General features: G+C 42.6%; 2 protein-coding genes and 1 long non-coding RNA gene across 17 annotated transcripts in view; 1 reads left to right on the top strand and 2 right to left on the bottom strand.

Moving 5' to 3' along the window:
• mcf2l2 (MCF.2 cell line derived transforming sequence-like 2) overlaps positions 1-21,224 on the top strand; it is a 78,394-nt gene that overhangs the window by 27,686 nt on the left and 29,484 nt on the right. For 9 of the 12 annotated variants that reach the window (XM_042111485.1, XM_042111489.1, XM_042111493.1 and 6 more), the window contains exons 4-15: positions 2,356-2,446; positions 2,897-3,016; positions 8,103-8,219; positions 8,392-8,541; positions 8,803-8,927; positions 9,084-9,198; positions 9,358-9,477; positions 9,733-9,924; positions 10,579-10,770; positions 12,104-12,281; positions 12,484-12,587; positions 12,833-12,921. In XM_042111485.1, coding sequence (XP_041967419.1) covers positions 2,356-2,446; positions 2,897-3,016; positions 8,103-8,219; positions 8,392-8,541; positions 8,803-8,927; positions 9,084-9,198; positions 9,358-9,477; positions 9,733-9,924; positions 10,579-10,770; positions 12,104-12,281; positions 12,484-12,587; positions 12,833-12,921 — 1,593 coding nt within the window. The remainder of the gene's footprint in view (positions 1-2,355; positions 2,447-2,896; positions 3,017-8,102; positions 8,220-8,391; positions 8,542-8,802; positions 8,928-9,083; positions 9,199-9,357; positions 9,478-9,732; positions 9,925-10,578; positions 10,771-12,103; positions 12,282-12,483; positions 12,588-12,832; positions 12,922-21,224) is intronic. The other 3 variants (XM_042111486.1, XM_042111482.1, XM_042111483.1) reach the window with 2 other exon arrangements.
• Positions 11,944-12,162, bottom strand: LOC121724750. Its single transcript, XR_006035295.1, has 2 exons — positions 12,074-12,162; positions 11,944-12,004 (listed from the first exon to the last, which is right to left on the bottom strand). It is a non-coding gene; the product is annotated as an uncharacterized LOC121724750 (long non-coding RNA).
• b3gnt5a (UDP-GlcNAc:betaGal beta-1,3-N-acetylglucosaminyltransferase 5a) lies at positions 14,276-20,568 on the bottom strand. Of its 4 annotated transcripts, none has more exons than XM_042111496.1 (2): positions 20,305-20,568; positions 14,276-16,001 (listed from the first exon to the last, which is right to left on the bottom strand). In XM_042111496.1, the coding sequence occupies exon 2, from the start codon at positions 15,739-15,741 to the stop codon at positions 14,602-14,604; it is 1,140 nt and encodes a 379-aa protein (XP_041967430.1). In that variant the 5' UTR covers positions 15,742-16,001; positions 20,305-20,568; the 3' UTR covers positions 14,276-14,601. The 4 variants fall into 4 exon arrangements, with proteins under 4 accessions (XP_041967430.1, XP_041967432.1, XP_041967431.1 ...); XM_042111498.1 differs by lacking the exon at positions 20,305-20,568 and adding an exon at positions 17,109-17,242; XM_042111497.1 differs by lacking the exon at positions 20,305-20,568 and adding an exon at positions 16,978-17,115.

Below are 21,224 nucleotides of genomic sequence, written 5' to 3'. Positions count from 1 at the left end.
TTCCTTGAATGTTTTAGTGACCCTAATCAAAGGTCAAATTCAGAAAAGGTCAAATTTGGTGTTTTATCCATACATACTCTCTCTCTCTCTCTCTTCCTCTCTCTGTCATATTTATCTATAACCCAGACAAACCTGTTAGCAAATTTGAATTTGCACTGCAGGTCCAGATATCAGATAACAGATACCAGGCAGCTACAGTGCTACACTCTGTGGGCATGTCCGTGAGCTCCCATTTGCATGCCCCTAGAGTGTAGCGCTGTAGCTGTCTGGCTGCGTTAGCTCCTGGCTGTAGCAACTCGAGCTAGGTAAAACCGATTGTATTCATATTTTTTCATAGTGACTCGGTGACCTCGAGAAACGGAGAGCTAGCCGGATTTCTCCTTTATTATTACATTACATTTAGCAGACACTTCTTGACCAAAGTGACTTACATATGTCAGCTATATTACAAGGGATCACATTGTCCCTGGAGCAACTTAGGGTTAAGTGCACAACGGTGGAAGCCAGGAATTGAACCGACAGCTTTCAGGCTACAGTACTGCACGCTAGCCCAGCTCCTTAACCACTACACTACCACCGCCTTTAAGTGCCCTAATCTCGCCCTAAACTCTTGTTGCCTATTTGTTTTTACACATTAATTTACATGTTAATTTTTGGAAAGTATTATATCTTGGTTCTAGGGGTTCTTAAGAGTAAAACAAAGCATGTCTCCATTTTTTCCTTGAATGTTTTAGTGACCCTAATCAAAGGTCAAATTCAGAAAAGGTCAAATTTGGCGTTTTATCCATACACCTCACATTTCTGGTACTGTAGGCTAGTATAGGTAAAAAGGAGATATATTCTACAAGGTAGTTGCCAAAGTGGTCCACATACTCAATATAACATTATAAAGCAATTCTTAGGGTGATGACGAGTGAACTATTTACTGTAGCAAGAAAGTATGTCTAAAATGCTCAAAATTGTCAAAAAAATAATACTTCATTTCTTCATTACTTCAATTCATGCTTATTAGAGCGCTTGAGTGTATAGCCTGCTCAGTCAGCTGCTCTAGACTACACCCATTTGAAAGGAGTTTCAGAGCACAAAGTGCAAAGATCTTTTTGCTTAGGTGTGGCTTTGGGGTGATGACACACATATTCTCTACAGCAACACAGGAAACAGATGTTGGGCTCCAGTGTCAGAAGGCAGATGTTGGTGGGGACTGGTTAATGACCCACTTGAGACATATAAGCCAAATTTCTTGTTTTTGTCCATGAGAGAGGAGAGTATGGAGATGGTGATTACCTAAAGATCAGCCAACGATTACAACGTTATCGTGCAGATGATCTGCAATAAAACAATCACCCTGGCAAAGTGTTCATGCTCAAATATTATGTTTGCATTTCCCGTCTTGGTCCACAGGATCTGATGATGTTTTAATTCATATGTCTGTTTATGACTCCAATGTTTGTGTGTGCCTATTTTGTTTTGAATCTATGATCTTCCTTGTCAACTTGTTCCTCCTGTTCCTCGTGCCCACCTGTCAGACCTGCCCCACACTTTCAGAACCACTGATGTAGTAAGACTCGTTCAGCAGCAATGCTGCCAGCACAGCCATAGTCAGTGAACGCTCAATGTGGTAAAAAGAGATATGACGAGGGTAAGGAATTTGAAAAGCAAGAATGTTGGCATAGTTGCATCAGATATTGAGCTTGTCAGCCTAGTTTGCTTCAGCCTGAACGCTGGAGAAGTCCACAACATGACTGACCTTAAGTCAGTCTACTTCAGCATCTTTGAACATACAGTAACAGTGCACAATGAACAACTAACTACAAAAGCCATCAAGAGCATAATCACGTTCATAATCAAAGTGATGTTATGACCCAGATGTACAGTAGTATGTTTGTCCAGTGTGTGTGATGCTGCCATAGACAAAGTGATGTCAAAGAAAACTGATGATGACATCCAAAAGTTTTTTGAGAGTGCTTCTACACTCTTAAAACAAATGTGTTGAAAAGAACACAACTTGTGTTGTTTTTAACACATCTCTGTGTCTAGATAGGGAGAACACAGTTTGTGTTGTTTCCTTTTTTTATTTGTTACACAATATGTGTTGAAAATAACACAACTTGCGTTAAAAACAACACAACTTGGCGAAAATTATTGTGCTAATTACAGTAAAATATAAAATTTGAGAAAAATAGGGTTGAAACAGGTGAGAAAAAATGGAGACAATTTTTCTTCATGTTCATTGACCCCAGAAGACAGTCCAACCACTCTCCCAAAATTAACATTTGAAACCTACAAAAACCACATAGGCCCCCCTACTATTCAGAACCAAACCTCTATGTTGTTCCCTTGTCTCCTCTTCTCCAGTCTGGATGCTGCTAGCATCGGCTTCGTCATCATCATCGATCGTCGCAGGGACAAATGGAGTGCAGTAAAGGCCTCCCTGGCAAGGATAGCGGTCAGTCACTCCACACTCCTATTCTCTGAAGGGGCATTGCTGTGCCTCAGATTTCCATATGTCTTGATACACTCACTGATAGAAATGAATGCCACTCAGGCATCACTGAATCACTCATGAACTGATGGGGATTTTCCCATATGGAGCTACTGTAGTAAGCGACTATATATAATGCTTAAGGAGGCTTTGGCCATAAATACAGATTTGTGCAGATTATGTATGAACTATTTTTCGTCTGCAAGTTGGATGCAATCAATGACAGTGACAATTATTCATAATGACAAAAATAACAATTGTTTATTTTATTGGGTGAAGACATGAGAGGATAGCATTCAAATGTACATTATGATATTAAGTAGAAAACTTTCTGCAGGATATCAGGACAGCCTGACCACATGACAAAGAATGGTGTCCTGTGTTTGTTTTGGAAAATGTATCTTTATCCAACAGGGGGCATTTCCAGGGAACCTGCAGCTTGTCCTGGTGTTGAGGCCCTCACGCTTTCTGCAAAGAACAATTGCCGATATCGGCATCCGGTTGCACCGGGACGACTTCAAAATGAAGGTACCGGTAAGCATGCTTCAGTGATTCCATTTTCCGTCCATCACGACCTAGAAGCATGTGTAGAGGTGACGACTATTTCCTCATGTCTCTTTCACACACATACATAGTACACACCCCATCAAAGCGTTGGCCACATTTCAGTTGGTGAAGTGCTTTTCTTTTAGATGATTGTTAACATCGTACTGACTGTTCCATTTAGAGACCCTTGACCTTAACCACTGTGTTATCTAAAGGTGTGTTTTGTGTGACATTGCCCTGTCTTTCTAGTGTTGCACTGGAATGTTGTTTCTGTCATATCATTTCTGTAGAACAGGACATGGATGCATGTGTTACAGCCTGGGTTTTTAGTCAGTACCCAGAAATATACAGTACTGTGCAAAAGTCTCAGGCACCTTACATGTTTTGTTTCAGCAATGCTATAAGGACCATATTGTTTATTTTTCACTTTCTTAATTAGAATATGACCAGAGAACACAGTAAATATGTACATAGTAGTCCATTAAACACACATAAAATGCAGTTTTTGTTCTGATACTAGTCCAATTTCAGTCTCAAGCTAGCATTAGAATTATTGTTTTAGTGTTATAATGACCAATCACCCAAGGGGAAGCTCTTGATGGAGCTGTCGTTGCCCACCCAGGCCTCTGATTGGCATGCCTGGCCTGCCAGAAGCTGGGGACTGTGGCAGGGAAGAAGCTATTGAAAAAACGTGTTCTGTGGGTGATGATGCTATCCGCTCTGCTGTGTCTCAGGTTGTACAGTATGTGCAGTGTTTGTGTCTGAGCAGAGAATGAGCTGGGTGGAGTGAGTCTCTGATGATTCTCTCTGCTCTTTTCTGACAGCGCTGCACAAACATAGAGTCCATGGAGGGAAGTGTTGCCCCTATGATCCTCTCTGCCATCTTTATGACTCTTTGCAGAGCCTTCCTCTCTGCCTGTGTGGTGGTACCATACCAGACAGTGATGCCTGTGGCGAGGATGCTCTCTATCATTCCTCTGTAGGCCTGGGTGCCTGGGTGAGGGGGCGGTGGTTCAGACCAGCTTTCCTGAGCAGCCTGATTAAATAAAGCCTTTGCTGGGCTTTTCTCACTGTGGCTGTGGTGTTATGAGTCCAGCTCAGGTCAGATGTAACCTGCAGTCCCAGGAATCTGTAGCTGTCGGTCCCTTTGATGATAAGAGGCTGTAGAGGGGGAGGTTTCTTCCTGAAGTCCAGTACTATTTATTTGGTTGTGTCAGTGTTTAGGATGAGGTCATTCTCCTCTCCATAGACCAGGATGTCGTTAACCAGCGTATACTCCACTTGATCTGAATTGACCTGATTTGAAGGCTTCCCCCCTAATTGACCTAATTTTCTGTTTTATGTCCCCATTAAACCAGGGTTTTTGGTTGGGGAACATACGTACAGTCCTGGTGGGTGCACATATGGACGTGCACCAGCTAATGTAGTCACTCACAGTCTCTGCAAACATATAATTACGGCTGTCAATGGCAACGGGTTTTGTGCTGCTGATTTAAGTTTTTCATATCACTCTGCAAGTAGCCCGGTCACTTCTTGCATTGGAACTTCATTCAAAAGTGAAAGCAGACGGTTGATCAGCTGTGTTCTAAAGAATGTTTGATTCAAGTTCAGCGTGTGTTGCGAACTATTTGTTTCTCAGCAAAAGCCACGACGAAACGGTAACAAATAAGTGTAAAGAGACATATCGTGGAGTTTATTTTTTCATTTTAGCAAGTAGCCGTAAAATAAGCGGGATAATGTATAGAACGCCGGTCATTATTGGGAAAATAAGTCCCTTCGGGGGCGAAGCAAGACCCCTCCACTGGCGTGTCGGGGTCCGGTTCGCCCTGTCGGGAATTATTTTCCCAATAATGACCGACGTTCTATACATTATCCCTTACATATTTAACAGGAGTAAAAAGGGGTACAGTGGGGTGAGAATGGTTAATGTAACAACAACATATTACAGTTATAGCACTTTTCTTGACACTCAAAGCGCTTCACAGGAAGGGCAGAATCTCACTAAGCACCACTAATGAGTAGCACCCATCTGAATAATGCACAACAGCCATTATGTGCAAGAATGTTCACCACACACTAGTTTCAGGTGGAGAGAGGAGTGAATGAACCAATTACACACTGGGAGGATGATTACAAGGCCATATTGAATGAACCAGGTTGGGAATTTAGCCAGCAAATCAGGGAACCACCTACTCTTTGCGATAAGTGCCATGGGATCTTTAACAACCATGGTGAGTCAGGACCTCAATTTAACATTCATGCAAAGGAAAACATCTCCTGCAGTACAGTGTCCCTGTCACTGCAATAGGGCATTGGGATTGATATTTGGCATTGGGATTGATATTTGTTTGGTGGTTTTTGGCCACAGGGAAGAGTGCCACCTACTGGCCAGCCACCAACACCAATTCCAACAGGAACCTACTCTTCCAAGGAGGTCTCTTATCCAAGTAACAAATAACAAAGCCTGCTTAGCTTCAGTAATTCAGCAAAGTCAGGGTATCTGCTGGTCTGGCTGCTGGCTGAAAAACAATATGTGAAAGGCATGTATGATTCTAACTGTCTCACTGAACTGCATTATGCACACTGAATTCTCACTGGTACCAAAACATGATTAGTTCATAGATTTCACATGTAAAATACATTTTATACAACCCCACCCCCATCTTGCCTGTTCATAATTCTGATACATTCTTAAATTGTGTGCATGTGTGCGTGTACGTGTTTATGTTTATGTGTGTGTATGTGTGTGTGTGTGTGTGTGCGTGCATGTGCTGGTGTGTGTGCCTGTGTGCGCGCCTGTGTGTATGCATGTACATGCATGCGTACATATGTCTACTGTGTGTGTGTGTGTGTGTGTAATATGTATGATTACTGTGAATGTATGTGTGTGCGTGTGTATCTGTTTATGCACATGTGTGCATATGGAATGGGTTAACATGGCCCCTAGAGGCAAACATACGCAAAAATTGGTCATCCTAGGCCCTACGGTTCTCAAGATATTCACAGAAAACTGTTGGTGTACAGTCACTAAATGTACACATAAATTAATTTATTGTATGGCCCCCCATGAATGGAATTCCAAAAAACTTGGCGTGCATTCAGAGGGTGTCATAATGATCCTACACTTCCTATTTCGTGCAGTTTTGACCATGTCAGGTCAGAGATACCTGCGATTACAACATCTAATTTTAGCTTTTTCATTTTTAACTGGGTGGCGCTATACATGAAATGAGTGGTTATGGGATGGGTTAACATGGCCCCTTAAGACCAACACAAAAAAAAAGGTGGTCCTCCTAGGCCCTACAATTCTCAAGATATTCACAGAAAACTGTGTCCGCCCTACCCTCCTTTCAGGGGTCCAGTCCGGCGGAGGGGGCGACGGATCAAAACGAAAAACAATGGTTCCATGCTATCCTTGTGGGGCTACATGCCTACCAAGTTTCGTGCACCCCGGTCTTTCAGTGTGCTTCGCTGCGCAGCGGTCATAATTAAGGAGGTATTACACGCTACTGTACGATGACCCTCCATTTTTGAAAAACTCCCATTTCAAAGCCCTCTTCCTCAAACAACACATGAACCTACTGTAGGTGAAATGGACAATCCCAGTACACTGTATTAGGGCTGTGTCTGTCCCTCCTGCCGTCTGCTAGCACCTCACCATCTAATTTCTTTAGCTGTGCCTCTGCACATTAGTGAGCCCATTACAAGGGCAGTGTCAAAGCCATAAAGAGTTTAGGAGGAGTGTGGCGCTGCGACGCAATCAGAGAGTCATTCAAAAAGCCCACCGATTACAGGAACCCTATGCAGTATGCTTTTTGCTTGCAGTTTTCTCTACAGAGCTCCCCCTACAGCCTCAGAGTAGATATTTTTACGACACTCCTCACTCAGTCAGTCTGCCGTTTCATCTTTCCCTGTTCCTCCGACAGCAGTTTACTCGCTTTCTGCTTCTTTTTGCTGGCTCTGCCATGACGAATGTTTGAGAAACTCCATTGCTACCTTGTTCTAGCCGGTGCCTGGCGTGTATGTGTGTAGTGGCGTAAAGCATTTTGTTACATCGCGAGACCGCGAGACGGCCACCATTCAACCCAGAAAATAACTCCGAAGCTGTTAAGTTAAGGTAAATGAAGCTGAAGAAAACTGCATAGTTCCTCTTTAAAAGGCATCGAGCTCACTTCTGAGAACACTGCTTGTCCCCAGTGCTAGGCGTAGAGATAGGCAGCTCTATCTGCAGAGGGGTGGGGTGCTGTTGAGATTAGTCATGTGGATAAGACGACCCATCCCTGCTCTATGGCCCCTCCGCTTTCTGGTCCCGTAGGCGTACAGTCGGCGCTTACTTTAGTCCCACCGGTCTGCTCTCATCTTATATGGAGCACAGTTATCTGTTCTACATTCCATAGACCAACCTGCCATGGGAGGTCCTGAGTAGACAGGAATCATTTTGGTGCTTGCTCTTTTTATCATTGCGACTGTCCTAGTTAATGTGTAACTTTCGGAGCTGCTGGTCTCGCCTGGCGTAATTGTGTTGCCCTTTGGCCCTGCTGTTTTCCATACAAGGGTGTCAGCCACTCTGTTCAGTGGGTGTCATGTTACCTTGCAGTTTCTCTTTAGAATGTGCCTGGCTTCCCTTGTTTTCTGTAAGAAAAGGGACTCGAGGGCCTCCTGAAATATGGGCCTGGCTCACTAGGGTCATGTGACATTCTGTCAGGACAAGTATGAAAGGAGCCCTGACGAAGCATATCATGCCAGACTGGCAAAATGTGACTGTATGACAGCAGTTGTGTTGACATGGAGTACTAGACTGTTAATCAGTAAAATCATCTTCTATTCTTCTATCAAGTCAAATGATGATCGTTGGTTTTGAGAATTTTAGATAACTCACTCCCACAAGTGAGACATCATTGAAATCTTCAGAACAGTAATCTTTTTTTTATGTGATATACGAGGCCCTTATATAAATCTTGTGATAATAAAAGTCAGTTAAAACAATCTTGTGACAATAAAGTCATCATGTGAGTCATAATTGCTGCATCTACATTTTTCATGTTTGTTTGATGTCACTTCTTTATTTTTACAGATTGTCATGCTTAACTCCCTGTCTGACCTGCATGGTTACATCGACAAAGGCCAATTGACGTCTGAACTGGGTGGAAATCTTGAATATTGCCACAGTCAGTGGATCCATCACAGAACTGTGAGTCACACAGTTCAGTCACTCCTTCCCAATGAAATTATAATTCAAGACAATCTCTTGGCCTGTTTTTGTCACATTCAGAAATGTTCTTATTAAATGGTTGTTGTCTCTGAGAATTGAATGATTGAAATAGACATCCAGATAAATCTCAACGGGTGAGTTGTCTTTTTAGGCCATCGAGAATTTTGCAGTGACGGTGAAAACCACAGCCCAAATGCTGCAGAAGTTTGGCACAGATCTGGCAGAAACAGAACTTCCCAATGATGTGCAATGCACTAAAGATCTGCTGGGTGCCCATACAGAGAAACACAACAAACTGAAGGTGAGAAAAGCCCTGATCACACCTTTAGTGATATAACAGCGACAGAGGCCTAGATGAAACCACACTGGTATTCTGATTATAGTCCATCAGTCAGAATGGGGGGCAGGGGTCAGACTGAAAAAAGAGATCTTACTCATTAGCAACAACACATGTTGATAGATAGATATTATATCATGGTCAGTTTGAGGTAAGATACTTCTGAGGCTTCTGTGATCTTTCTGTAATCTTTCCATCAATTTTCCGTCATTGACTCATTGATAGGATGAACTCAAGCTTTCCATGAAGCAAGGAACCACCCTGCTGTCCTGCATCAAAGAGCAAGCCAACAAATCAGAAAGCCATAAATTAAACCCAGATGAATCAGATAACCTGACCACAGTGGAAAGGTAATAAAATAAAACAAATTTGAATCAGAAGTTTGTAGATGTATATTGTTATTACATATCAAACAAAGTTTAGATAGTATAGAATTGATACCTAACATAGTATAGTATTGATACCTAACATGTTAACACCCTCTATCGTATATGTGTCTGTTGCAGGTTGTTGGCACAGCTGGATGAGACTGAAAATGCTTTTGAGCAGTTCTGGTCCAAACATCACCTCAAGCTGGAGCAGTGCCTGCAGCTGCGACACTTTGAGCAAGACTTCAGAGAGGTACCTCCGATTACGCCACACCCAAACAAATCATATACGTTCTCAAGGGGGACAATTGTCAAATGTCAATACTGTTATTCACTCAACGTTATTTTCCGAGGCCTTCTGAGGCAAATATCTGTTGGTTGGCTCTGAGGCTCCTATCTTTGTGTCCTCAAGGTGAAAGTCTCATTGGACGGCTTGATGAAGACGTTGGCCGCGCTGTCCGACATCGGGGACTCAGTGGCCCGCGTGGAGCAGCTGCTGAAGGAGCTGAAGAGCCTGGAGGACAGGGCGCAGGTCAGGCTCGTCACATGCCCCTGAGCACCGTCACGCTGCATCACATTCAGTTTGTGGCTCCTCAGGGGTGGAAGGCGCTCAACAAAACACTCCATTGATTTAAGGCCTTTCGCTTCACCCCCATCCCTAAATTGCACATTCTGGGTCAGATACGCCATAATCGCCCATCTGTCAACATTCTATGACTGAACAGACCATGTTGTGTTAGGTATAAGATCGTCACGTGTGGACTTCTCTCTGTGGTATTTCCTACAGGAGTTCTTGGAAAAGGCCCAACGGCATGCTTCATATGGCGACCAGCTCATCCAAAGCAACCACTATGCTGTGGACTCCATAAGGCCAAAGTGTGTTGAACTGAGACGCATCCGTGATGACTACAACAATGAAGCCAAGAAGAAATACGATGTCCTGTCCAAATCACTTGAAATTCACAAGGGCATTGACAAGGTATTGGCATGAAAAAACAGTCACATCTCAGAAAGAACGGATTCGTTGAGTTCATAACTAGCAGGCATTACTAATGTGAGCTGGGAGAATAATCTTTATTTCTCTTCACAAGTGTGGTTGCAGGAGCAGTTGCAAAGCTGCAACCACTACCTTTCTGTCACTGTTATCCAAGTACATGTGTGACAAAAAGCAGAAGCTGATGCACAGCCGGAAGAGCTGTTTGCATTCACGTTCATGAACACATTTTACGTTCATGCTTCTTCCGCTGAAGGAAGCACGGGCAAAACGCTCTCGTACATCTCACACCCTGGGCAAAAAAAATCTCACACATTGCAGAACTGTTTTACATTCACACCAGTTAAAGCTTTTAAAGTTGTGCGTTAAATATTTCTCATACTGTTCCTCTAATTTGGTAGCAGAACAAATGGAGCATTCAATTATATTAGGGCCAGTGGTAGCTATACTGCACTTAATAACTTATACAGGAGCCTCATGACTAGTGTCGGTCCAATCACAGTTTAGCAAATAAAGTCATTAGGTTTAATTGCAAATGTGTGCATACACATGTGAGGAGACTAGCACATGTGAGTGTGTGTGTGTTTTCTTTTCTTTTTTCACTCTCTCTCTCTCTTTGCCTGTATGTGTGATGTACAGGTGAACCAGTGGTGTGAGTCGGGAGTGTATCTGCTGGCCTCTCAGGCTGTGGATAAGTGCCAGTCTCAGGAGGGGGCTGAGGCAGCACTGCAGGACATTGAGCGCTACATCGAGACAGCTGAGGAGCAGCAACTGAGCATGCTCAGAGAGCTCTACAACCAGCATGAGCTCATGCTCTCAGACTATATCAAGGTAAAAAAAAGTCACTTCCTGAAAACACTACTCTCTGAAACAAGACTAAACAAATGAGATTTTGTCAATGAATACAATCATTTCCAGTCTCATATGGTAAGATTCACAGAAAAATAGGAACATTTTTCACAGAATTTTTTTTTACTGAAATGTCAGTAAAAAATTTGAAAATTCACAATGTTTTCTTGTATATGGAAATGGTGGAGCAGCGGTAAAGTTACCGTCTGATGTGGCGGTCAGCATCAGTCCTTGTTGCTTTGGATAAAAGTTTCTGCTATATACAGTACCAGTCAACTTTAACTGTAACTTTATTTACAGTATGAAAGAGAATATTCTCGTTCTTGTCATTGTCAAATGTATACATCATGCAGTTCAGGTGACAGGACATTTAGGGCCCTATCTTACCAATCTTAAACGTACAGTCTGAAACAGATGGTTTGAATATGTTTAGGGCGTGTCCAGTCCAAAATCCTGACTGCGTAATAAGTTCACCTGACGCCAGACGCATTGTTCAAAAGTTTCTTAGTTAGCCATTGGTGTGTTTTGGGCATCAAACAATGCGTTGGTATTTTGACAATGAGTCTGCGCATCTGGAGGAACCTGCTTGCAGGCATGACTGTGTATGCATCACCAGGATTCCACTAAACCATGCTTCACTAAAATATGTATGTGACTAGCACTCACCTATATGTGGTGAAACCAGTTATGCAAGATGGGATAACATGTCAAGAGAGAAATCCAACACATTACAGGACCTTGTGGCACTGACATCAATGCAGATAATGTTGTGTGCAAAAGCTTAGGTTAATATTTAGCCAGTTGTTTTTAAAGTAGTTAAAATACATTTATAGGATAGCTCACAAACTCATTTTACAGAAAGAATAACAGGCTGCAATAGCAGGCCTTTGCAACATATATGAATGTGACCAAGATATACAGCAGCAAATGGTTGCAAATATATCAATATGACAAAAATATCTAGAGCTTTTAGATGTCCGCTTTCAGATATTAGATGTCTTAGTGGTTACACAGCCTCAGCAATGATATGGCCATTATCCAATAGCTAGGTCGCATAAAGGAGATTTTCAGCATATTTCCCTCCCCTTTTTGAAACGTTCATTAATGTTCTGTGAATTTATGCTATGCTTTCTTTCAGTATAGACCACAAATATGTCCTTTATTTTTAGATTCATTTATTGTTGCAGCTGAATCTGCAAAAAGCATTCGCATCAAGCTGAAAATTGGTCACTTAATCCCCACCCTGAGCTGAGGCCATCTGATAGGCTCATGTGTCATGTGTGACCTAAAATGCTCCTTGTGTCCCTCTACATAGAGCAATGTCCAGAAGGCGCTTCAGAGGCTGCAAGATGTCCAGGAGATGTTTGAGAAGAGACACGTCAGCCTTAAAAAGCTGTCAGCCAAACAGACTCGACCGGTGCAGCCCGTAGCTCCACGGCCAGAGTCCTCGCCCAAGCGACCCTCGCCAAAAACTCCCAGGCCACCAAGCACCAGTGAGTTCCCCTACCCTATGGTCCTTTTAAACTGCACCAGACAGCAAACAAATGATAAAGCATGGCCACCTGCACATACAGATACAATTTGGTTTGGAGGAAGCATTCCCATCATTAATTAGTCTTAAATGATTTGTTTGTGTAATGGAGTACTTTCCAAAACATCATTATGAGATTGATACTAATGTGAAGCTCTCTGCAGCAGCCACGAGACGCGGCTCAGAGAATTCAAGTGCCACCAAGCAGACCACTGATGCGGAACTGGCGAAGAAGAAGAACATTCGGAAGGCCAAAGGGGGCATAAAGGCAAGTGATGTGTATTTGATTCCACCTCAGGGTTTGCTCCAAAGTCAGTGATATGAACACTTCAATGTTCATGGAGAAAGCTTCCACAAATTTGAATTATAGTCACGTATGTAGGAGAACTACAGCAGAATCAATTAAGAATTACATGACACAAATGGCTGAAATCTGTATGTGTAGTAGTAGAGGAAAATCACAATATACAACACAGCAAACGCTGAAGGACATTGTCATTGTTCTGAATTCAGATTGAGGTGATGCATGAGGCAAGCCAGGGAGGCTCCAGCCACATGCTGGTGTCCAGTGAGACCGAGGAAAGCCTTTCGAACAGACGCAGGTAAGGGCCTCTTGTCTGAATCGTAAGTCATAAATCATTTTTGACAAAGTCCTCTTTTCAGTCTATATAGTAAAAGTATAGATTCTAGGTGTTTTTATATTATGTGTGCAGGGAATGCATAGTTTCTTAATTATGTTTGTCATGGACTGCACACACCACTATTGACACCACCGGGCTAGTCATGTTCAATGCAGTCTTGTGAGCAATGCGCTAATGATTGACTCTGCCATATTTTAAATTCACAGGCTATACATTTACACACTAACAGTAGTACACAATGTGTGTGTGCGCATCTCATTCAGAAGAGATATTACAGAAAGACAATCTAAAGGGAAATAAACTTTTAGAAAGCTTACAGTCAGCACCAGCTCTTGTTCAACATTATATGCTAAATGCTAATGCTTATATGCATTATGACCACCTTTCATTTCCTGAGAATAGCAGTGGAGTGAACTCAACCAACACACTGGACTTTCCCTCCACATGTTATTTTGGTTCCGTTGTGGGTAAATGCTAATGGGTATTTGTGAGACCTTGTGAGTTGTTCTGGGCAACTGGCAGACAGCCAGTAGTAGAGCCAGGCAGTGATGGAGAGTGAATCCGTGGTGTTATCACTCTGGGTGCCTTGTTAAAGTAGACTGCTGGACAGTACAGCATGGGCTCATTTTCTTACATAATACACTTTAAACTAAAGCAAGAGCCTTGTCCTGTGGTCAAATTATTTTAGACGGAGTGACACACTGGAACGTTTGGGAAATGCCAGTGCTGTAGTCACATGGTTTTTCAGCAAATCCAAACTGCCCAGAAAAAAAACACACAAGTCAAATCATTAGGGGTGTCATTCTACCATAAACTAAGAAAAAGTAATAATTCAATATCCATAAACTGACTAATTCCTAAAGATACACATATGACCCTTTCCCAGAAACGGAGCGATTAGAAGTTAAAAGCTTTGTGGCGGCAGGGAGCCATAGAAGAACACAAGCTAAGTACTGTGTTAATTTAAACACTTTGAAAGTGCACAATAGATATTTTGTGTGTCTGTGGGTCATTAAGAGTAATTTTATCTTCCAAGTAAAAAACAAATGTCAGTCCTAATTACAAGCTAACATATTCCAGGCCCTTGTGGCAACCTTGAGAGAGGGTAATGCTGTGACGCCGGCCAGCTCTTACAGTGTCCATGTGGAATTATTTAGAGAGCAGGATGTGGGATACAGGGAATTGTGTGATGTCTTGGATGCCAGTGGCAGGAAATGTCTGCTGCTGGTTATGGGCTTACGGTTCAGAATAGAAGGGGGGATGGGGTGGGGAGGTGAAGTTTGTGTGCTACTGTAAAGATGAAATGAAGCAATAGTTTTCTTACTATCAATCTGTTTAATTTAGAATGATGGCATAGAAACCTGAAGATAAACACAAATCTATGAGGTACGTCTCAAAATGACTCCCTTTCGAGGATTACAGTCATCAAACCTATAAGGTCTTGATCTAAGCCACGACTACAAAGGGTATCAAATCTGGTCCACATAGGGAGTTTCCATGACGCCAAAAGGCAGCAATGAATGAACACAAACTTAAGTACATGGCTTTAGCCTCAGATTTTGGGATTGGGGGATGGGGTCAAGGAACAGCAGACAATAAAAAGAATAACACATTAAAAGACTATATTCGCCCCAAAGAACACTATAAGAAGGCTGCTTTACAGGGGTAGGTGTTCACATAGTAGGGTTTACAGAGGAGCATCATTTTCACTGCAGTGCAGTACAATTTCCCCATTATCCCAGAGGAAATGCCATTGATCTTTGGGTCAGTGGCCATCTTCCAGAGGTGCCGAACATCGGCCACGTGCCCATGTGAGGTGATCATCTTTTCATAGATGCAGGGATGATAGGGGGCTTTCCCCTCCCCTGAAAAGTAAACGTGTTCCTGAGGAGAGACCCCCATGGATTTGGCACAAATTCCCATGAACACATCGTCAATATAGAGTGAGGCGTTAAGCGATGTGGAGGCCTGGTAAATTTTGGCGGCCACATCTCCTGAGACCACGTAGCCAGCGCCAGCAGTGTAATCTGGGTAGGAAGGCCACTGGTACATCTCATAAGGCATGTAGTATTTGCTGTCTCTCCGGCGAATGGGTGGGGCGCCACGGTGAACATGGCCTGCCCAGAAGTCCTGCACACCATCTTCCTTTAAGCCCTGAAGATAGCGCACCAGGTTGGGCATGTGGATGAAGATGTCGTCGTCTGCCGACATGAGGAAACTGGCATGGGCACAGTGGGCGTGTGCCCAGCGGAACTGCAGCAGGAGCTTGATGGTTAAATTGTGAAAAGTGTCCTCAAAGTCCTGCTGCACAAGATCCTTGTAGGTACGGTCTTCCTCACTGAGAGCCTGTTGGACACTGGCCCGTTGGTGGGTATTGGGATGAACACCGAGGGCAAAAACCACCTTCACAGTCACCCCTAGTCCCTCCTGTATGTAGCTCTCATTCCCCCATGTAGATCGAATAGCCTGTCTCCTCTCCACATTCTCTGGCGAGGACTTGACAAAGAGAAGCAGCAGCACATCCTTCCCATTGCACATCTCCTTGTGGTCGAGCAGATATGGAAAACTGCAGAAGCTCTCCGCTTCTTCTCCACTAACACTGAAACTCTTGTTGATGAAGTCATAGCTGTTGACCAGGTAGCGGTATGAGTAGGACTTCATGTGCCTCACCACGTGGTGGTCCAGCTGCTCCCAGCACACCATCAGCACAGACAAGACAAAGCACATGGAGATAAGTTGCAGACACTGACATTTTCTGATCCTCCTGAAGTTCATAAACATTCTGCAATCCTTCTGGTCCCGTCAGCTCTCTCGTCAAGTCCAGTACAGTGTCTTAGATGAGTCACAGAAGCCACTCTGTCCGTTACTCCAAACTATGACCTGGGTTTCATTTTCCATCCTATCCACTGCACTGGGGACGTGCTCCTCAAAGAGAGAGCTCTTCTCTCCCCCGTCTACTCGTCACGCCACCAGCAAATCTGTGTGATCCTGACTGGCTGTTCTCTCCCCACATGGTCCATCACACAGCTTCCATCATGCCTCTGTGAAAACAAAATTGATTTGACTTTAGTCGACATGGAATTGTCAAGAAAAGGGCATGAGGGAAACACAAATCAGTACAAAATTATAGGGACTACTGGCATACAGAAAATCTTCCATACCATTGAAACAACGGAAAAAACACGTGCTTTCTTGTATTTGGAATCGTCTCTATGGTAAAAGGCCAGGTAACTTAAATTTGCAGTCTGGGATTGCGCAGTAGCCCAAGTCGCGTTTGTTTATATTGAAATTTATTAGCAGACGCTTTTGTGCAAAAACCTGTACATTATATTCTTTCACACAAACATACGTAGGCCTACTTGTGGGCGTTTAAGGGCGTTTTTGGGAGGTAACCAGGTATGCCATGCTATTAGAGGTGCAAACAAACGCTGAATTTCAATAATCGTTGAATGGGCAGCCAGCTAGCGGTCGTGAGATGATTGCTGAATGTGACAAAAAATATTATGGACTTGAAATCCCTGACTGTGTGCCCCCCCCCCCCCAAAACCAGTAGGCCGCCTAAACTCCTCAGTTTACTCTTGGAAGTGACATGGGAAGTTCACCCGTCTTTTTAAGCAAAGCCTTGTTCATTTCATGTTGCTCAATCATTCTCTGCTTAGCAAATGGAGGGGATATTTTGAATTTCGAAATGGAAACCTTTACAAGAAATGGCAGTTCAGGCAAAGCCATGTGACAACACAACAGCTAAGTTAGCGAATGTTACCTTGCATTTCTTCATATCAAACATGGTAATGGCTATGGAAACTAACGTTACCTTTCTCTGACGGTGCAATACACGTTAATGTATTTTCTAAGGTAGGCCCGAGAAAAACGTTGAATGAGTGTTATCCACGATCAGATTATGTCAGGCCTAGACTATGTGGTGTTACTAGCCAATTCAATTTTGAGCTAGCCATAGCCATTTTATCTGGCTTGATAATTAGCGGGCTAGGTTAGCTATCAATGTTGTATACCTACCGGTATCCTAGCTGGGTCATGGACGTTAATAACAGAACTTGCAGTTATTGCAAAAATGCGAGAAGTGCGCCGAGTCTACAATATACCACAATCAAGTGATGGATGGCTTAATGAATCGTACTTAAGCTTACCTCATAGTCTTAAAAATGATTTGACCCTCAGTGAAACCCCGCCCTTTTAGATCCTCCAATTACAGATCGATTTCCAATCTTGGATGATCATTGATCTCCCTTGTTCTGAATGTCAAATGACGTCAAATTTTTAATTCTACGAGGAAAAAACATAGCGGGTAACATAATAACCTTCCTTTGATATTTTCTTTTATTTATTCACACTAACATGAATGTGGCTCTCTGAAGTAAGCATTCCTGAAACAAGAAGGTTTTAGCAGATAGCAGCTGATATGGCTCTTGCACAGATTGGCCTAAGCAAGATTCGCACAGGCCTACAAGACATGTAAAAGCTTGTAAAGGCTAAAGTTTGTTGTCGTATGTAGATGGATTATGAACGTAGTAAAGTGAATGCGGAAGCATGTAAGATTTAGGAAATGGCCTGTCTGACTGCACTCATGTGAAACCTGCTGTTATGTTTAGTGGTTGGTCATCTCCAAATAAGTGTTTGATAGCCGATTCTTATGTGTCAGGATGACCTCTTTCTGTCCAAGGCACAGAGACTGACAGATAGACACTGGTGTTGTTGGAGTAGGCCTTGTTGGTCTTCCTCAAAAGACCCAACCTGAACAATGCAAAATATTGTGTACATAGGCTACCATCTTTACATGCCATGCCGAGTAGGGAGCTACCAGGTGATAGTGTTTACTGAACACATACACGGGCAGTGCAGTTGCACGTGATTGTTCGGACAAAAAGAAACACTTTGCATGCGAACACAACAGACACTTTGCATGCACACAACAAAGCAGGTCCAGGAGTATTACTTTTTTTGTCCTGTATATAGGCTTACAGGAATTATGAATGTTTGAATGTAACTTTTGTAACTGTTTTATACTGTACTGTGAAACGAAGGACTTCTCAGAAACAGTCACATAATCATTAAAATCACTTTGCATATTTTGAATTAGGCAATAAGCCTACCCTAGATTGAAGTACAACTTTTTAAATGATCCATTATTTATCTATTGATGACCTGAACATATTACAGTAAAGGGTTAATAGATTGATGATAGATCCTGTTAAGATTTATGGAGTTTCATGATTTTCTGGTTTGTAAATTTCAGTCAGTAAATCTTTCCACACTGGATGCAGACTTGATGACATCTGCACTGAGCTTCCATCATTTTTGGTTCCATTATGTCCTGTGTACAGTACCAAAGACTAAAATTGCCATGGAACTTTAATGCAAATTCGAGCTTTAGCACATAGCCCGGCTGAGGAGAGTTACTGCAGATCAGCATTAAGGTGTCAGAAAAAAATGATTGGCCCACGTTGTAGATAATCACACTAACGGAAACAGACAGAAGACAGTTATTTGAGATAATAACTTTAAAGTAGCATGCTGCAAAAAAATTAGGTGAGGGGGTATCCTAAACAAACTGCTGAATATTCTTATTTGATAGATGACATTCATACATTCTGGTTATTTTTGGAGATCTGTGTGTCCAAGATTTACTATTTCTGGGCCTTAAAAAAGTCAGACTTCTTAAGGTAATGAAACCATGTTTTCAGACTGACAGGAAAGAGGTGAATGCTCGTGTGATTTATCATCTTTTTGATGTAATTCTTATGAATTGTAATCTTTGTTTTCACTCGTGAGAAAGCCTTTTGCCAAAAAAGTTTATCTGAACACTGCAGACCACTGAACATTGCCTATCGATGTGACAGTGGGTAGGGGTAACTTTAAAAAATTAGCCTATGTGGGACATTAGTTTGCTGAACCTTTTGTGGGTGAATGCAACTGCCAACCCAGCGTTAAGTTCAATAATGGAGGGCTTTGAGCAACTGTGCAGATAGAAGTGCTGAGAGCTGTACTAAACATTCATTGGGACAAAAAAGAACCGTTACAACAGCAAGTTTGCGTAAAGCCACTGCTCACAACAAAGAGGCCCTCAAACCTCGCTTCGGTTCATGCCATGTCAATGCAGAGGGTGGATAATCTGTCTCTGAGGTCTCACAGTGATATGTTAGTCCAGAAAACCTGGAACAGAGTCTAGCGGTCAAAAGTGCACTAATGGAAATTATGCATGGAAAGCCTGTTTACTTGAAATATTCCTTTGTGGCATCCATTTTCACTGGCTGTGGTTCTCATGAACTTTGAAGTTAAACGGATGATCATCATGCAGATCAACAAAATAACCCATGGGAAAAGTAATCAGTAATCAGTCTTGAGGAATATTTCAAACCTCAGGATACGTTAGAGATAAACTTTCCGCCTGATATTTCCTGTCAGTGGAATGTTAAAATAGAGTGCTTTGTTGGATTTTTAAAAATTAAATTTAACCAATTAATAGTCAGTCGTTGGTTCAACCATGGAGATGTTACTAAATTATAGAGTGACTTTGGTTTGTCAAGATACAGCAATGGTTTGTGAGCAGTTCAAGTTTCTAAAGCTTTCAATATCTTTGTATTAATAGCAAATAATTATTTGCAGGTAGAGCAGTTTTCACCAAGATCACTGACTGAAAAGAAGTAGTGGGATGTGTTTAAAAATAGGCCCTTAGGATTTATTTTCCTCTGAAGTGAAATGTCAGCTCAGCTTTCGCATCTCCATGGAAACAGTATGTAAATCTGGTACATAGTCATTACAAAAACAGCAGTAATGTTGAACAGTTTCAACAAGTATCTTTAAAGTGAAGAAGTAATTCCAGGAATCTCTTTCACCGCTGAACTAATCATCTTCATCAGGTTATTTATTAGTAGTAAGGAACATAGAGCCCATCACACCCCACTGGTCACATATAAAAATAGATACAAAAATATGGCTGCCCCTAAGTGAGTGTTACATTGTAAGCCACCAGCAGTTTAACATTGCCAAGACATTTCATAGGCTATGATTTTCATGTTAAATATATATCTTTGTTGGGAGAAATATTTGAAGCTGAAAAACCACAACTGCTTAAAGACAAAAAGGTTAGCTATCATTTCTCCTGCGCATTTCTTTGTTCTTACATTACCATTAGCTTGTGATCGGCCGACAGACAGATATTAAATTCAGCATGGTGCCCTCAGCTCTGTTTGAAAAGAAGCTAGTGTTCCTCCCCTGGGTTTTCCATTCGATCAGCCACTCAGCCGAATGTGAACACCTCTGTCATGTGTGCGTCCTCCCGTAATGTGTGTATAGACAAAAGAAAAACCCACACATATCCCTTACCAGTTAATCAGAGTCTCCCTCCATGTTGTGAGGAAAAGTACAGCCACTTTAGTTTTCCTCCCCTCTGACTTCTTCTTCTGTGCTTGCGCTCGCCCCTCTCTTTCTCTCTCTCTTTCTCACTCTCTCGTGCTCCCTTACTCCTGCTCGAGAGCCGTGTGTTCTGTGTCTTTTGGTGTGGCCACTAGCTGCCGGCGGGCCTGCCAGTAGTTTCCTACGCACTGAATGTGTGGCTGTTGCCTTCGTTGAGAGACACTGCCTGTGAGGGTGGGGACGGGGGTGGAAGCATGGGAGTAGTTGTTTGAGCTGGGAGAAAGGGTCAACCCCTTTTCAAACTCAGCCTTCCTGCCTGCCTCCTGGACTCAGCCCCTGAGCCCCCTCTCTCCATTATTATCATATAACCGAGAGCAAGGGCAGCAGCCAAAGGAATTGTGGTTGGATAGAGCTACCCGCCAGCACTTGGAAATTTGTGTCATCTGAATCACATAAGTGGCCTGCACCACAGCACAATAAAACTAATTTATCTCCTTCAGGGACCATATTAGGCAAGGGAATGTAGCAAAAAGCCGGGCGAGGTATGGCCCACAAACGGCTGTGCTACCATGTCAGTTTTGGGCAATGCTGTGTGTTTTACAGTATTATTTGTACAAAGTTGTACATAGTTTGGTTATTGAAAGGGAATGGTGGGAAGTGAATCTGGGAATGTAGGTTGTGTGTCTTCCCAGTGGCTACTACCTGGAAATTGTGGAAAGTCAGGTTTGCTTTTTGGCTCAGTTCCACATGTGTCTGGTAGTCATAATAGCACGAAACTGTCATCTAAGGTACTCAAGAAGATTGACACTTACAGACAGCACAAACAACAGAGCCCACCTTTTGCTGGTTTGAGGTTGATGTGGTTGTTGACTTTGTGCACTACTGCAACA

The sequence above is a fragment of the Alosa sapidissima genome, chromosome 12 (assembly GCF_018492685.1).
Source record: "Alosa sapidissima isolate fAloSap1 chromosome 12, fAloSap1.pri, whole genome shotgun sequence".
Taxonomy (NCBI): domain Eukaryota; kingdom Metazoa; phylum Chordata; class Actinopteri; order Clupeiformes; family Clupeidae; genus Alosa; species Alosa sapidissima.
The sequence above is the reverse complement of the archived record's forward strand: the minus strand, read 5'-3'. Positions and strand labels throughout refer to the sequence as shown.

Coding starts and splice junctions, on each gene's coding strand:
- b3gnt5a (XM_042111496.1), bottom strand. CDS start 15,741: ATGTTTATGAACTTCAGGAGGATCAGAAAATGTCAGTGTCTGCAACTT.